The 16,944-nt window shown below is 52.9% G+C and overlaps 1 protein-coding gene across 1 annotated transcript in view; it reads right to left on the minus strand.

The window, feature by feature from the left end:
* The window catches only part of DHX9 (DExH-box helicase 9), a 41,414-nt gene that overhangs the window by 19,325 nt on the left and 5,145 nt on the right, over positions 1–16,944 (minus strand). Inside the window, exons 4-6 of the mRNA XM_069981143.1 lie at positions 10,771–10,882; positions 8,593–8,708; positions 7,547–7,695 (exon numbers count right to left, since the gene is read on the minus strand). Coding sequence (XP_069837244.1) covers positions 7,547–7,695; positions 8,593–8,708; positions 10,771–10,882 — 377 coding nt within the window. The remainder of the gene's footprint in view (positions 1–7,546; positions 7,696–8,592; positions 8,709–10,770; positions 10,883–16,944) is intronic.

Consider the following 16,944-nt stretch of genomic DNA (forward strand, 5'->3'; position numbering starts at 1 on the left):
CCCTCCCAGCAGGCTATACCCGCCCACTGGCACTGAGCTAATTCAGTAGTGAAAAAGCAGTAGGAGGAGCCGAAACAACCATAAAGAAAAAAACAGTCCACACTCAAAATCTGAAAAAAACACAGGCCAACAGGCAACCTTAATCAGACAACAGAGGGTGGGTGCTGTGTCCCCCAATGAAGACTACGAGAAAGAGAGTTTACGGTGAGTAAAAACTCCTCCTTTCTCGTGCGTCTTATTGGGGGACACAGACACCGTGGGACGTCCAAAAGCAGTCCCTTGGGTGGGAAGAGACAGAGTGGAGCTAAGAAGAGGAAGAAGCCACTGCTGCCTGCAAGACCATGCGGCCCAGACTCGCATCGGCCGATGCAAACGTGTCCACACGGTAAAACCTAGAAAAGGTGTGCAGCGAGGACCACGTGGCGGCCTTACAGAGTTGAAGAGCTGAGGCCCCATGCCGAATGGCCCAGGAAGCCCCAACCGAACGAGTCGAGTGAGCTGCAATCCGGAACGGGGGCGACTTACCCTTACTCCGGTAAGCCTGAGCGATGGCGGAGCGGACCCAGCGAGCCAGGGTCGCCTTAGACGCTGCTGACCCCTTTCGAGGACCCTCAGGGATGACAAAGAGTGAGTCCGAGTGTCGAAGAGACTTTGTCCTGGAGAGATAGATGCGCAGGGCGCGAACCACATCCAGCTTGTGGAGCGCGCGCTCCCTTGGATGAGAGGGGGCCGGGCAGAAAGAGGGAAGAACAATATCTTCGTTGAGGTGGAAAGGCGAAACCACCTTGGGCTGAAAAGAAGCCACGGGCCTAAGTACCGCCTTGTCCTGGTGCAACACCAGCAGGGGAGGACGGCAAGAAAGGGCTGCCAATTCCGAAATCCTCCGGACAGACGTAACCGCCACCAGGAAAGCCACCTTAAAGGACAAGATGGCCAAAGGCACTTCCCGGAGGGGCTCAAACGGAGGAGACTGCATAGCATCCAGGACGAGATTCAGATCCCACGGGGGAACTGGGTGCCGATAAGGAGGTGCAATGCGCGCCACTCCTTGGAGAAAAGTCCTGACTTGAGGAACTGACGCCAATGGTCTCTGAAAAAAAACTGAAAGGGCAGAAACCTGGCCCTTAAGAGAGCTCAGAGCTAAGCCTGCGTCCAGACCTGCCTGGAGGAAGGCCAGGAGTTGCGCCAGAGAAAAGGGAAGTGGAGGTGCAGAACAGGCCTCACAGTGACGGAGAAAGGCCTTCCAACAACGATAATAAATCCTTGCCGATGCAGGCTTCCGGGCCCTGATCATGGTTCTAATGACCGCATCAGAGAAACCGCGTGATTTCAGAATCCAGGTTTCAACAGCCACGCCGTCAAACGTAGCGTGGCTAAACTCGGGTGGCAGAGCGGACCTTGAGTGAGAAGATCCGGTCGGTCTGGTAGACGCCAGGGAACGTCGGCGGCGAGGTTCACGAGATCCGTGTACCAGGCGCGCCGTGGCCAGTCCGGGGCCACGAGGATTACCGGAAGTCCTTCCGACTTTATCTTTCTCACCACCCGCGGCAGAAGCGGGAGAGGAGGAAAGATGTAAGGGAGGCTGAACCGACGCCAGGGAATCACCAAGGCGTCCGAGGCCAGAGCCAGAGGGTCCCTCGTCCGGCAGACGAACTTCGGCAGTCTGTGGTTGAAGCGAGACGCCATCAGATCCACATCCGGTGTCCCCCACCTGCGACAGATCTGGGAGAACACCTCGGGATGCAGGGTCCATTCCCCTGGATCCACCCGTGCACGACTCAGATAGTCGGCCATCCAGTTGTCCACACCCGGAATGTGAACAGCGGACAAGGCAAGCACGGTTTCCTCCGCCCAGGAGAGGATCAGCGCCACTTCCATCATGGCGGCCTTGCTGCGGGTCCCGCCCTGATGATTCACATAAGCCACTGCAGTGGCGTTGTCTGTCTGCACCCGAACGGGGAGACCGTGAAGCTGTGTCTGCCAGTGCAGAAGGGAGAGACGAATCGCCCGCAGCTCGAGGATGTTGATGGGAAGACAAGCTTCCTTGGCCGACCAGGTTCCCTGAACCGTCAGATCGTTCCAAACCCCTCCCCAGCCCCGCAGGCTGGCATCGGTGGTCACAATCTGCCAATGAACGGGAAGGAAGGAGCGACCCAGAGAGAGGCTCGGAGACCGCAACCACCACTGAAGGTCTTGGCGGAGGCGAGCCGGTAGTTTCACCCTCCGATCCAGAGAGGGGAGTGACCTGTCCCACCGTGACAGCAGGAAGAGCTGCAGGGGGCGGGAATGAAACTGGGCAAAAGGGATCGCCTCCATAGACGCCACCATCTTCCCCAGAACCCTCATACAGGAACGTATGGACACAGGGCGGTGGCTGCAAAGAACTCTGATATTGGCCTGAAGGGACTGCAACTTGTCCTCTGGAAGGAAAACGCGGGCCTGTACCGAATCCAAACGCATCCCCAGAAAAACGATGGACTGGGCAGGAACCAGGGAGGACTTGGAACGGTTGAGCAGCCAACCGAAGCGAGAGAGCGTATCCAGGGTGACATGGAGGCTCTCTAAATTCTGGTCCTTGGATGGAGCTTTGACGAGTATGTCGTCCAAGTAAGGGGTTACTGAGACACCTCGAGCCCGAAGAAGAGCCATGACAGCCGCCATGGTTTTCGTGAAAACCCGCGGCGCCGAAGCCAGGCCGAACGGGAGAGCCACGAACTGATAATGCTCTTCCCCTACTGCAAAACGCAGGAAACGTTGGTGAGGAGGATAAATCGGCACGTGAAGATACGCGTCCTGAATATCCACCGAAGAAAGGAACTCGCCTGGCTCCAGAGATGCGATCACAGAACGCAGGGACTCCATCCGGAAGTGAGATAGTCGGACGAGACGATTCAGACGCTTGAGGTCTAGAATCGGACGTACCGAACCGTCCTTCTTCGGAACCACGAATAGGTTCGAATAGAACCCGCGGAACCGTTGAAGAGGAGGGACGCGAACAATCACTCCCTTCGAGAGGAGCGAAGGGATGGCCTGGAAAAAACCGGCCGCCAGGGCAGGGGACCTGGGGGGACGAGAAAGGAAAAAACGATCGCGGGGAACGGAAACGAACTCGATCTTGTAACCCTGTGAGATCAGTTCTCGCACCCAGGCATCCTGAACATGAGCAAGCCAGACCTCCTGGAACAACAGGAGGCGGCCGCCCACCTGAGGAGATCCGGGTGGGGGAAAACCTTCAGGAGGAGGAGGGCTTGGAGGTGCCAGGCTTAAAGGGGGGGCGGGAGGCGGCAGATCGCGCCTGCCAGGAAGAACGGTTTTTGGAGAACCCGGACCTTTTGTTCTGGGGGGCCGCAGTCTTCCCGGAGCGAGTCGGCGGGAGCGACCGAAAGGAACGAAAGGAGCCTGGTTTGCGACGGGAATCCTGACGCTTGGGGCGCTGCTGTGGAAGATTGGTACTCTTCCCCCCTGTGGCATCAGAAATTATGTCATCCAGGCGTTTCCCAAAGAGACGAGAGCCCGCAAAAGGAAGGCTGGTGAGAGACCGCTTGGAAGCGTTGTCAGCCCGCCACTCACGAAGCCACAAGGACCGGCGAATAGCAACAATATTGGCCGACGCAAAAGCCGAACAGGCTGCAGCGTCCAGGGAAGCCGAGCAGAGGTACTGAGCTGCGTCTTGAATCTGTTGGGCGAGGTCGGTCAAGTCCTCGGCCGATACGCCAGAAGTAATGCCGTCCCTCAGTTGCTTAGCCCACACTGAAATGGACTTGGACACCCAAGTGGAGGCAAGTGTGGGAAGGAGAGATGAGCCAGAGGCCTCAAAAGCCGACTTAGCTAAGGACTCGGTGCGTCTGTCAGTGGAATCCTTAAGAGACGACGCATTGTCCAGCGGAAGAGTCGTGACCTTGGTCAACCGAGAGATCGGGGGATCCACAGCAGGCGGACCTGACCAGCGAGATACGAGGTCCTCGGGGAAAGGATAAAGGACCGACAAGTGTTTAGGCTTTGAGAAACGCTTGTCTGGGGTCTTCCAAAATTTGGAAAACAGGTCATCAAATTCCTTGTGACTGGGGAAAGTGCTGCGGACACGGTGGCCGCTTTTATGGAAAAAAACCTCATCAGCAGGCGAGGGGTCCGGAGAATCCTTCAATTGGAAGGTATCGCGGACTGCGGCCACAAGGCTGTCTACAGTGGAAGCCGCGGGAGAAACATCCTCAGGATCAGAGTTGGAAGCCGACTCCGAATCCGACAGATCTCCAGGCGAATGGGATCGCCTGTTAGGAGAGATATGAGTAGGGGCCAGGCTAGTTCCAGGGGAGCCAGAGGAAGAGCGAGAAGAGGCACGGCGAGGACGCTTGTGAGAGCGACTCCTGCCGGGTCGTACGCAACTGGCTGCCGGGCGGGATTGGGCAGGCGCTGAAGAAGAAGCAGACAGGCGATCAAGGGCGGCCGCCACAGACTGAGACAACTGAGCCATCTGCGACACTGACTGGCAGAGAGAGCGCGCCCAGGCCGGGGCAGACTCCTCAGACTCTGGTGGGGGGTCCTGAGTAGGGGACATAGACGAACAGGACTGCATGGAACAAGCAGCGCAGATAGGCTGAGAGTGGCCAGAAGCAGATTTAGTGTTACAAGACGTACAGAAATAGTAGGTAACAGAGGAAGGGGGAGGATGCTGGCGACGTGTGGATTCAGATCTTGAGTCAGACATAATGAAAAACTAAATATATATATATATATATATATATATATATTAGTAAGAAAAAATCACAGCCAGCTAGTGTATTCCTACAGGCAGATAACTGATGGAGCAGAGAAGAAACCTGTAGAATGACAGAATACACACAATGAGAAAACTCAGAAAAAACAGAAAAAATATAGCCTAAAGTCCCATAGAGACCTTACCAGGCATGAATCTGTGGAAGGAAGCAGAGGTCCGGGCAGGGCACAGGACGGCTGCTGACAGAAGAAGCAGACAGGCCAGGGAGAACAGGCTGGGGGTTGTAGTCCCACGGGCTGAGGACTCCTGACGACCGCGGAGCTGCGCAGTCTGCCGAACCGACCGGGCTGTACAGAAGACCGCGTCACGTGCGTAGTGACGCGTCACGTACGGCGTGACGTCAGACGTCGGACCGCGCGGGAAGAAGCCCGCGCGCGGGAATTTTAAAAGGACCAGATGAGAAGCGGCGCGCGCGCGCGGGAAGAGGAGGCCGCGAGGACCGGAAGTCACGGCCGGACCCGGAAGTCGCCGTCCTAGGAGAGAGGGGGGGGCCCCGCAGCCGGCACCTAAAGCGGCACCCCAGTTCCCGACCCCCCCGCGTGCGGAGACGGTATGAGGACCGGAACGCAGCGGGGGAGGGAAAAGGTGCAGGGAACGGAGCTGGAGGTGCCCGGAGGGACGGACGGGGACTTGGGCTCTCTACCCCCCCGGATGGCAGAGCGGACCTAGTGACGGACCGCGGGAGGGAAACGGGGGACCCCAGGGGAGAGGGAGAGAAGTAGGGGATCTCTTACTTACCCCCGCTGAATGACCCCTTGATCTTCTGCCGGCACTATGCCGCGCTGCCGCGCGCAACTTTGGGAGGCTGGGCGGGCAGGGGCTGGCGGAGCAAGTCCGCATGAAGGAGCAAGCAGACAGCAGGGCTAGTCTGTGTCCTGGGCGCTGGGTCCGGCCGGTGGCAACCTAGGGTAAACAGCCCCTTTCCAGTTAGGTTCTGTGCCCTGGTTGCATAAGGGGGGGATCAGGGCGAGTCTTTAATGACCCACCGTGCCCCAGACCTGTAAAAAGGAGAAAAAAAAAAAAAAAAAAAAAAAAAAAAATTAAGCATGATAAAAAAACACAAGCAGAAACTGGTCTGGAGAAACCAGACCTGCGTCTGCCTCCTACTGACACTAAGCTAAACTGAATTAGCTCAGTGCCAGTGGGCGGGTATAGCCTGCTGGGAGGGGCCGACTTGTTTTGTTTTTTCTTAGTGTCAGCCTCCTAGTGGCAGCAGCCTATACCCACGGTGTCTGTGTCCCCCAATAAGACGCACGAGAAAGGTGCATTATTAGGTCAGCTTCTTTCTTCTGGAGAGCTACTCCACATACAATTTTCCCAGAAGGCATTGCCTGGTCTTTAAGGCTTTTTTTGCCAGTGAAGCCTAATGTAAGAGCACTGGAATGCAGGACTAGGAAGATATCCCTCCAGGAAAGGACCTAGACAAGGGGTGGTCTATAAGGTAGAGTTAGAGTTGACCAGGAGTGGAACCAACACAAAAATTATAACAGAAAGATCTACTGGTTATTGCTAAAATTCTGCTCCATAACACTTTGTGTGAACGGGGTCTAGGACTCCCTATGCTAACTTGGCATCCTCCCCGAGGGCACACCACCTCAGACTTACCTTAACAGGGCATATGTGGTCAATATATCCTTTGTTATTTTAGTCCCAGTTATATAAAACATAAATGGAACAGAAATCCGTTTCTTAAACTGTCCTCTGGTTGTGTGTGGTATTACAATTTATTCACTTTAACAAACCTGATAAATGCCTATGGTGCAGCACAATATAATATATAATTTTTCTAATATGCATCATTTGGAATTTGGTGCCCGAGCATGAATTCTCCCCGCTGTGTATAATTATGTATTAGGGGACAGAGCTCCCCACTATGGGTCCATAGCTTACATGTCCAGCTCAGTCTCCCAAAGCAAAGTTACACAGGGCAGGGAGAATGGAAGTTCAAAAACATTCCTGTGTGGAATTCAAAATTGATGCATATTAGAAAAATGATTACTGGATGTACACTTTAAAGGGGTATTCTCATGTGTGGAAGATTTAATATGTTGTAGATAATGCAAAACTAAGCAATTTTACCAATATACTTCTCATTAGCAAAATTGCTTAGTTCAGCATTTTGACCTTTTCCTCCTGTAGAGTTGTCAGCGGTTGTTTAGGATGCTAACCACCGCTCTCAACTATGATAGGTGGTCGGAAGCTGGCATGTTTTACTTGTACTAGGTCTCCCTCTGACATCCCCCCATGTCTCCAGGGCTTGGATTGTCCCTAGAAGCATGTGTAATGTCAGAAGGAGACATAGCAGTGGTGAGCTCATTCACCTCAGCACTGCTGCATCCAGTCCTCACTACCCGTGCTGAACCTGGAAGTGAGCGGGGGATGGGGCGAGCAGATATGAAAAGAGGGAGATAAGAAAAATCTTTTAGCATAACTATTTTGGGAACCATCCTTAGTAGCTATCAGGTCTTTACTAGTAAAACATGAGAATATAAAGTCTCTGACTTCCAGGCAACACTACAAAATCTATGATTTCTTTATATTAGTTTGGCCCAGACTGTGAAGTGTCAACTGAAGTACTAGGGCTGAAAAATCTTAAAAAAAAAAACCCAAAAATATCTAATCCTACTAAACTGACTGGAATTTAGTTTTCTGAAGTCTGCTGTGTGTAAAACCTAAGCCATCACATCCACTGGTATCTAGGATAAAATAAAGGATCCACTAACAGTAAATGGTATTTATCCACTGCTGCACATAAGACCGCACCAGACAAACCTGTTATGATCAGGCCCTACTTCTGTGTACTTGTAGTCGGCTTGTGACTTTTCCTTTTGAAAGAATTGATTTAGACGAGCTTTTGCGTTCTCAAGAGTCCAGTTCCCATGCAAACCTGCATTCAAGTCCACCTCTTCAGACTCCAGCGTCTAAACACAGTGGGAAGAAACAATAAGATTATTCAGATGGAAAACAAACCACTTGCTTTTGTAAAGGAATGGTCTATTTTACTAAATTTGTGTCAAAATGCCAAGTTGTTTAGTACTGACTGGCTTCATTTACATTACGATTCTTCAGTAACACAGCAGGTTCACGAGATTTCACTGCAGACCACACTGAGAATGACAATCTGAACAGAGCCTATTATGCGGCTCGATAATCGTGCAGGGCTGTATATATATTGTTAGCGATGTCCGTGCAGCCTAGGTGTAAAACAATAATAAACTTAATACTTACCTGTCCGAGCTCCCAGTGTTCTTCTAGCTTCTTCCCACTTTCCGCAGCTGGGACATCAGAGACTGGCTCAGAACTTCCAGCAGTGGATGTGGGCAGAGGGCAGAAGGACAAAGAACACTGGGGAGTGTGGACAGGTAATGGGGAGTGTGGACAGGTAAGTATAAAGATTTAAATTAATTGTTTTTACACATTTATCAGCCGTCAGCCACCCACCGCTATTATATATAGCGATATGTGTCAGGAGGACAAATATTTTTAGGCAGGATTAAACAACACGATCAGCCGATGATAGCTTTCATTAGCTGATCGTTGTCTTTATTATCCGGAGCAATTCTGCAGGTTATCTATTTGTGTAATGTCATAGCTGTCCCTCCTGTGATAATTAAAGTCTTACTTCAATCTAATATATATCTACTTATCTGATATATCTGAAGCCAAAGCCAGAAACAGATTATAACCAGAGAATAGCTCATAAAGGATTGAGATTTCTCCACTTTCAAATCCATTCCTGGCTTTGGCTTCAATAATCTATCAGATAATCTGTGTGTGTAAACACACCATAAATGTCTGGCGACAAAAAACAAACATACCGCCTGAGCATCTTGTTCATCTTTTTTAGCATAATAGTCCTTTATATTAGCTCCACGATCCCAGTTTGCACCACCAGTCTGTGGACCATATCCTGAGCTGCCTGAAAACTGGTTTCCTTAAAGAAGAAAAAAATAATGACAGTGTAACTTAATTCTAAAAACAACAACAAACAAACACACTAGGTATTTACCAATAAAAAAAAAATAAAAAAATAAATTGGGGAGCAGCTTGAGAGATAAAATGCATAACCAAGGTAAGGATAGGATAAAGTTGTTGATACATATTTATAAGGAGACTGGATGACCATATATAAAAGAAATTGAGTCTGTTCTCCAACTGTTAGGAATTCACACTTAAAGTGACACTGTCCCCCCTTTTTGCATTCTGACTTTACACAGGTGTAATAGGTAAGTTTAGCAGTTTTCATACCTTTTTATATATCATACGTCATGGTGCTTGTTAAAGTAAAACGTGATCTTTTATCAACTGCAAATTGTGCTAAGTGGGCGGGGCTTCACGGCAGCACAGCGCCACCGTTGGTCCCACCCCTCCATGACATTATAGGCACGTAGGCCCCGCCCCTTCGCCAACCATTGGAACAGGCTGGCCTAAAAGTACATGCCCCAACCCCTCTAGGTCTGCCCCATACCAATGGGCGTCGAGGGTCGGGCCTATGTGGTGATGACGGGACCAACAATGGCGCTGTGGGCGGGGCTAAGTGGCGCTGTTGCTCTGAAGCCTCGCCCACTTAGCACAATCTGCAGTTCATAAAAGATCACTTTTTACTTGAACAAGCACCATGACGTACGATATAAAATAAGGTATGAAAACTGCTAAATGTATCCATTACACCTGTGTAGAGAAGTCAGAATCCAAAAAAGGGGTGACAGTTTCACTTTAAGCCCCTATTCCAAGGAGTGACTGAAAGAAGCAAACAAGCGTTGTCAGCACTCGTTTGCTCCTCGTTCCCCGCTCGCTGCCGCAGCAATTGCACGCGGCGGCAGCGAGCGGGTAAGTACAGGGGAGGCCGCAGGGAGCTCCCCATGCGATCGCTAGATCGTCAGGCCAGCCCATAGAGGATAGCATCGGTCTACTGCCTCCGCTCCTATTCCACGGAGAGACGGCAGCAGATCGTTGCCATCTTGGTCGTTTGTCTTTTAACATGTTGAAAGACAAGCGACAGCAACGATCAGCCGACATCTTAATGTTGGCTGATTGTTGCCTGCTATTACCCCAGACAATTTTCTACTGTAACGGCGGATATCGGCCAAATACGGCCAATAATCATGTAGTGTAATAGGGCCTTAAAAAAAAAAAAAAAAAAAAAAAAAAGGTATTTACCAATGAAAAAAATAAACTGAGGAGCAGCTTGAGAGATGAAATGCATAACCAAGGTAAGGACAGGATGAAGTTGCTGATACATATTTATTAGATTTATAAGGAGACTGGATGACTTCACACTTACATAGTTAATAAGGCCGGGGGGCCTTATTAACCCCATAACCCTATTGTGTAGATCCAAAGGAAGGCAAAAACCCTCATAAGGCAGGTGACATATTGGAGTCTAGGAGGAATATTTCTCCCTCAGAATAAATCTCTGGATCAACGTTCTGTCACGTGAAATCTATAACCCATAACATAATATTTAAGAAAAGCCTACAGTCACACTGCTCTACCGTAAGGAATACCCCTCTGTGCTGATGGTGCACCCTTCTTTTATATAGACGTAAAGGATGCCTCCTTATCATGGTTACAGGCCTGGGTGTAAAAAGATCACTACAAAAAGCTCTGTACTGTCCATTCATATATTTAAACATTGTACTCCGATTGCCCCGAAGACGTCTTTTTTTTCTAAAACTAAATAACCCCAAACTTGATAACCTATCTTGATACTGTTTGATTGGTCCTTTCCATATCCCCTGCATCATCACACCCACATTATTTCTGAGGGGGCAAGATCATCTATTTAGGTACTTATATTTCTGAGGGCGCTGTCCTAATCTATATCATGGATGAAACCGGTACATTAGCTGTACACATTTGATATCGCTGCGCGCATTACAATGCTGGGAATACAATTATCACATGATTTAACCCACTTGCCAATTGCAATTCAGAAAGAGAACATATTCCCTGAATTCAGAATGCAATATCATGCCGCCATTCCTCACACTAACCTCCACCTTCTGCCTTTAGGGCCAAGTGTGGTGGCAACGGTCCTCCGGAGGGGCCATCAAATCCTTCGCTTTTGACTCCTTCAAACCCATCTGGTGAATCTGACTGACCAGCCTACACAACAAAAGCAAAAGGTGAACACACATTTTTATAAGTTAAAAAAACAAAACAAAAACATTTCCTAATATTTCACTTTTTAAAGTATCCAACCACAGTGCCCATATGTGTTAATGTATGTTTTTTTTTTTTAAATAGAAAGCTTATTCAAATGTAAAGGTATAAGTTCTCCCTGTCTATGTATTCCAGTAATAAGGCGTGCTGGAAAGCTTTGGGCACTGGATAAGAGGATTTTTTTGTACTCACCGTAAAATCCTTTTCTTGTGGCTTCATTGGGGGACACAGCACCAGTGGGTATAGGCTACTGCCACTAGGAGGCGACACTAGACAGAAGAAGAAGTGACTCCGCCTGGCAGCCTATACCCCTCCTACAGACACCAGGCTAACTCAGTTTAGTCACAAGCAGTAGAAAGTAGTAACGAAAACAGGCAAAAAAAAAAAAAAAACCAGGTCCCGGGAACGAAAACCCCAAGAACAGAAACAAGCCCCGGGAGCACAACCTCAAACAGGGTGGGAGCTGTGTCCCCCAATGAAGCCACAAGAAAAGGATTTTACGGTGAGTACAAAAAAATCCTCTTTTCTTGTGCCTGTCATTGGGGGACACAGCACCAGTGGGACGTACAAAAGCAGTCCCAGAGGGTGGGGAAAGAAGATTACAATCCCCATGCGGCCTGCCTAACGCACGGCGGCCTGCAGAACCTTGCGGCCCAGACTGGCGTCAGAGGAAGCCAGGATAGGGACCTGATAAAACTTTGAAAAAGTGTGAACTGAAGACCAGGTGGCGGCCTTGCAGACCTCGGACACTGAGGCCTGATGGCGAACCGCCCAAGAGGCCCCCACAGCTCGAGTAGAATGAGCGGTGACCCGAAAAGGAGGAGCCCTGTCACGAACGCGGTAGGCCTCTGCGATGGCTGCCCTGATCCAACGCCCAATGGTGGTCTTGGAAGCCGCCAGCCCCTTGCGGGGACCCGACGGGACCACGAACAAGGAATCCGAGCGGCGGAAGGGAGCAGTGACTGCCAAGTAGATCCGTATGGCCCGGACAAGGTCCAAACAATGCAGGGACCGTTCCCTAGGATGGGAGGGCGCAGGGCAAAAAGAGGGGAGAATGATGTCCTCATTAAGGTGGAATGCAGACACGACCTTCGGCAGGAAGGAAGGAAGAGGACGAAGCACCACCTTGTCCTTGTGAAGGACCAGATAAGGGGAGCGACAAGAGAGCGCTGCCAGTTCAGACACCCTACGGATGGAGGTAATCGCCACCAGGAAGGCGACTTTCCAAGAAAGGAAACAGAGAGACACCTCCCGAAGAGGCTCAAAGGGAGGACCTTGTAGAACCTCGAGGACTAAATTAAGGTCCCAGGGCTCTAAAGGCTGACGAAAAGGAGGGGCCAAATGGACCACCCCCTGAAGAAAGGTCTTCACCTGGGGGCGGAAAGCGAGAGCCCGCTGAAAAAGAACAGACAGGGCGGAAATCTGCGAACGCAAAGTGGAATGACTGAGGCCTTTATCCAGCCCGGACTGTAAAAAGGAAAGAATCTTGGGCGTGGAACACACCAAGGGGTGAAAATTATTCTGTTCGCACCAAGAAAAGAAGGACTTCCACACGCGATGGTAGACCCGAGCTGACTGAGGCTTACGGGCCTTAAGCATGGTTTGGATGACTGGTTCCGAGAACCCACGAAACCTCAATACCGCGGCTTCAACAGCCACGCCGTCAAACTCAGCTGAGGTAAATTGGGGTGGAATATTGGCCCTTGTGAAAGGAGGTCGGCCCGCAGGGGAAGGCGCCAGGGGGCGTCGGCCAGGAGGTGCACTACGTCGGCGTACCAGGACCGGCGCGGCCAGTCTGGAGCGACAAGAATGGCGGGAACGCCGAGTGCCTTGATGCGCTTCAGGACTCGTGGGAGAATGGGCAGAGGAGGAAAGGCGTAAACCAGGGGGAACTGCTCCCATGGGGTCACCAAGGCGTCGACCGCGAACGCGCAAGGATCCCGGGCCCGAGTCACATAGATGGGGAGTTTGTGGTTCAGCCTGGAGGCGAAGAGATCCACATCTGGGGATCCCCACCGCCGGCAGATTTGAAGAAACACCTCGGGATGTAGAGCCCATTCGCCCTGATCCAGTCTTTCGCGGCTGAGGTAGTCCGCCGCCCAATTGTCCACCCCGGGAATGTGGACTGCCGAGAGAGCTGGAACAACCCGCTCCGCCCAACGGAGAATGCGAGCGGCCTCGGTCATGACAGAGCGGCTCCTGGTGCCGCCTTGACGGTTCAGATAAGCAACGGCGGTGACGTTGTCGGTCTGAACACGGACCGGATAACCCCTCAGGCGATCGGTCCACTGAGACAGGGCGAGAAAGATGGCCCGGAGCTCCAGGATATTGATGTGAAGCCGAGCCTCTGTCGGCGACCAAGAGCCCTGAGCTGTGTGGCTCCCGAAGACAGCCCCCCACCCGGACAGGCTGGCATCCGTAGAGACGACCAGCCAATTGAGGGGGAGGAACGAGCGGCCGAGGAGGACCACCGGAGACGTCAACCACCAAAGAAGCTCCCTGCGAACAGCAGGGGACAGGAGGATCTTCTTGTGGAGAGACAGAGGGGACCTGTCCCACTGTGACAGAATCGCTTGCTGCAGAGGGCGCGAATGAAACTGAGCAAAGGGGATCGCCTCGAAAGAGGAGACCATCTTGCCCAGGACTCGCATGCAAAGGCGAATCGAACAGGGGGCGCCCGAGCGGAGCAGAGAGACTGCCGAGCGCAGGGAGGCAACTTTGTTTGGAGGAAGGAGGACGCGGGCCATCTCGGTGTTGAATAGCATCCCGAGAAACTCCATAGAGCGGGAGGGAAGTAGGGAAGATTTTTGGTAATTGATCACCCAACCGAAATTGGTCAAGAGATCGAGTGTGATCTGGAGGCTGGACAAAGTGTCCTGCTTGGAGCGGCCCTTTACCAAAAGGTCGTCCAGGTATGGCAGGACAGCCACCCCCTTTGACCGAAGCAGAGCCATCAAAGGTGCAAGGATCTTGGTAAAGACCCGAGGCGCCGTGGCGAGCCCGAAGGGCAGGGCAACGAACTGGAAATGTCCAGAACCGACGGCGAAACGTAGGAAACGTTGATGACTGGCTGCAATGGGAACATGCAGATAGGCGTCGCGGATGTCTATAGAAGCAAGAAATTCGTCCTGCTCTAGAGACGCGACCACCGACCGCAAGGATTCCATGCGGAACCGCCGAAGGCGAACAAACCTGTTCAGCCGTTTCAAATCCAGGATGGGACGGACCGAGCCGTCCTTTTTGGGGACTGTGAACAGATTGGAATAGAATCCCTGGAAGTGCTCGGAGGGAGGAACTGGGACCACAACTCCTTGAGCTAGGAGATTCCGAACCGCCCGAAAAAGCTCGGAAAGCCGCGCCGAAGAGCGTGGGAGATTTGATGGAAAAAAGCGAGGAGGCGGCATGGACGCGAACTCAATTTTGTATCCTGAAGACACCACCTCCCGTACCCACACATCGGGCACATGGGCGAGCCAAATCTCCTTGAAGGAGAGCAGACGACCCCCTACTTGAGGGAGAGACCCGACAGGGAAAGGACCATCAGGAAGACGACTTGGGGGCAGGACCCTTAGAAGGGCGAGAACGGGGCTGCCAGGAGGGGCGGGGTTTGAAAGAGGGCTTCCTAGAAGGAGCTGGAGGCGCATCCTTAGCCGGGCGACGACGCGCCGGAGGCTCAAAGGAGCGGAAACGGCTAGAACGCCTGTGAGGCTGAGGGCGCCGGGACCGGTTTTGAGGGAGCAAGGAACTCTTCCCCCCTGTAGCGTCCGAGATTATTTTATCAAGCCGCTCCCCGAAAAGTCTGTTCCCTGCAAAGGGAAGAGAAGTCAGAGCCTTCTTGGAGGCGGCATCAGCTGACCAGCATTTTAACCAGACAGATCGTCGGATGGCTACAGAGTTAGCCAGGGCCCGCGCAGACAAACGAGCGGCTTCCTGAGAAGCGTCGCACAAGTATTTGGACGCATGCAGAATCTGCGAGGCCAGAGACAGGAGATCCTCACGCGGGGTGTCCAGGGAGAGGTCATGGACTAACTGCCTGGCCCAAGAGGAACAAGCCTTGCTGACCCAGGATGCGGCAAAGGTAGGACGTAGGGCCGAACCAGCCGCAACAAAGACAGACTTCGAAAAAGCGTCGATTTTCTTGTCGACTGGGTCAGTGAGTGAAGCACCATCTGCCAGAGGCAGAGTAGTTGACTTGGAAAGTCGAGAAACCGGAGGGTCCACAGATGGGGGCACTGTCCATGTAGTGACCAAGTCAGGGGAGAAGGGAAACAAGGCCTCGGCACGCTTAGAGGATGGAATCCGCCGGTCAGGGTGATTCCACTCCTTGGCTAGAAGATCTTCAAAATCCCTATGGTTGGGAAAAACCAAAGGCTGTCGCTTATGGCGACTGAAAGAGACTTCACTCCTTGAAGTAGAAGGGGACTCTTCTTCAATATGTAAGGTGTCCCGCACTGCACGGATCAAGGCTTGCACTGCAGAGGCCAGCTGATCCTCCCTGTCGGACTCTGAGGCAGAGTCAGAGGGGTCCCCCGAGGAGGCGGAGAGGGGTCGCTGGGAAGCGGAACCGCCTGCAGTGGATCTGTCCGGAGAAGGGTCTGAGGAACACCTAGAAGGTGACCGTGAGACAGAGAGTCTAGATCTCTTATGACACCGTCCTCTGGAAGGCGAGTCAGGAGATACCCTGGAGGGTCCCGCCGCTGGAGGCGCTTGGGAAGGCAACCGCTCAATGGCATGGATCATGACCTGGGACAGCTTAGAGAGGTCACCAATCGCCTGGGACAGGGACCTAGCCCACTCAGGGGAGGCTACATCTGAACCTGCAGGGGAGGTCTCCTGGGAGGTGGCACTAGGGTTAAGGCATAGCAGACAGAGGGGGCCAGGCTGACCGCAGGGGAACTTTTTATTGCAGCGAGCACACGCAAAGTGTGTCGCCACAGCCGCAGGAGCGAGCTGCCTAGGGGGCTCGTCCCGGGGACCAGACATGGTAGCTAGGGCTGGTAGCCTGGGGAGTGGAGGAGGGGAATATCACCCACTGGGTGAGCCTACCCGACCCTGGAGCTGCTGCCGCACTGGATGCTGGAGCTGCACTGGATGCTGGAGCACGCTGGAACTGCACTGGAAGCTGGAGCTGCACTGGATGCAGGGACTGCACTGTATGCTGTGGATTCTGAGCTGCTGCTGCTGTGCACAGGGAGCTGGCAGGCAGAGAGAACAGCAGGAGGCCACAAGCTGCTGCGGAGACGAGAGGAGGAAGGGAGGGGGCACAGGAAGGAGCAGGTGGGGGCTACAGGAGTAGCCAATAAGAGGCAAGCCAGCGGCGGGAAGGGCCGAAAACGGGCGGGCGCTCCGCCCCCGTGACGTCACTCGCGTGCGCCGATGCGGCCTAGCTCCGGCAGAAGCCGGGGGCTAAATTTATGGGCAGGCCGGCGGCAGCGAGACGGCGGCGCGGAGCGCTGAAAAACGCGCCCGCCGGCAGAAGGGAATGGAGAAGAGCCCGGCAAACCACCCGGTCGCCCCTATGGAGCTGCTGCCTGCGGGCAGGAGCTCCAGAGACTCCCTCCACCCCCTCTCCCTGAAGAAAGAGGCCCGCACAGACCATCCTGCTCAGGGCCTCTGAGGGGGAAGGCAGGGAGGGAGAGAGGCAGAAAGGAGAGAGAGACAGGGGGGAGAGATATTTAGGTGCCCTGGTAGGATGACCCCCCCCCCCCCCCCCAGATTCCAAGGAAGGCTAAGGACAGGAATACTCACCTGTCCGGCGTCTTCAGGTGCGCGCAGGGTCACCCCTTCGGTCACCTCGCACCTTAGTGGGGGACCGGTATCCTGCCGCAGGGAGCGGGCGTTGGGGGACGGGTGACCGGCGCAGGGAAAAGAAACTTTCCATGCACCCTCAGGGGGAACTGCGTCTGATGTGGCAGCCCACGCCGACGGTCCCCCTGATAACCTAAAAGAAAAGAAAAAGAAATAAAAAATGGAGGTGCATGGCACCTGTGTCTACCTCTACGGAC

Source organism: Dendropsophus ebraccatus, chromosome 8 (assembly GCF_027789765.1).
Source record: "Dendropsophus ebraccatus isolate aDenEbr1 chromosome 8, aDenEbr1.pat, whole genome shotgun sequence".
NCBI lineage: Eukaryota > Metazoa > Chordata > Amphibia > Anura > Hylidae > Dendropsophus > Dendropsophus ebraccatus.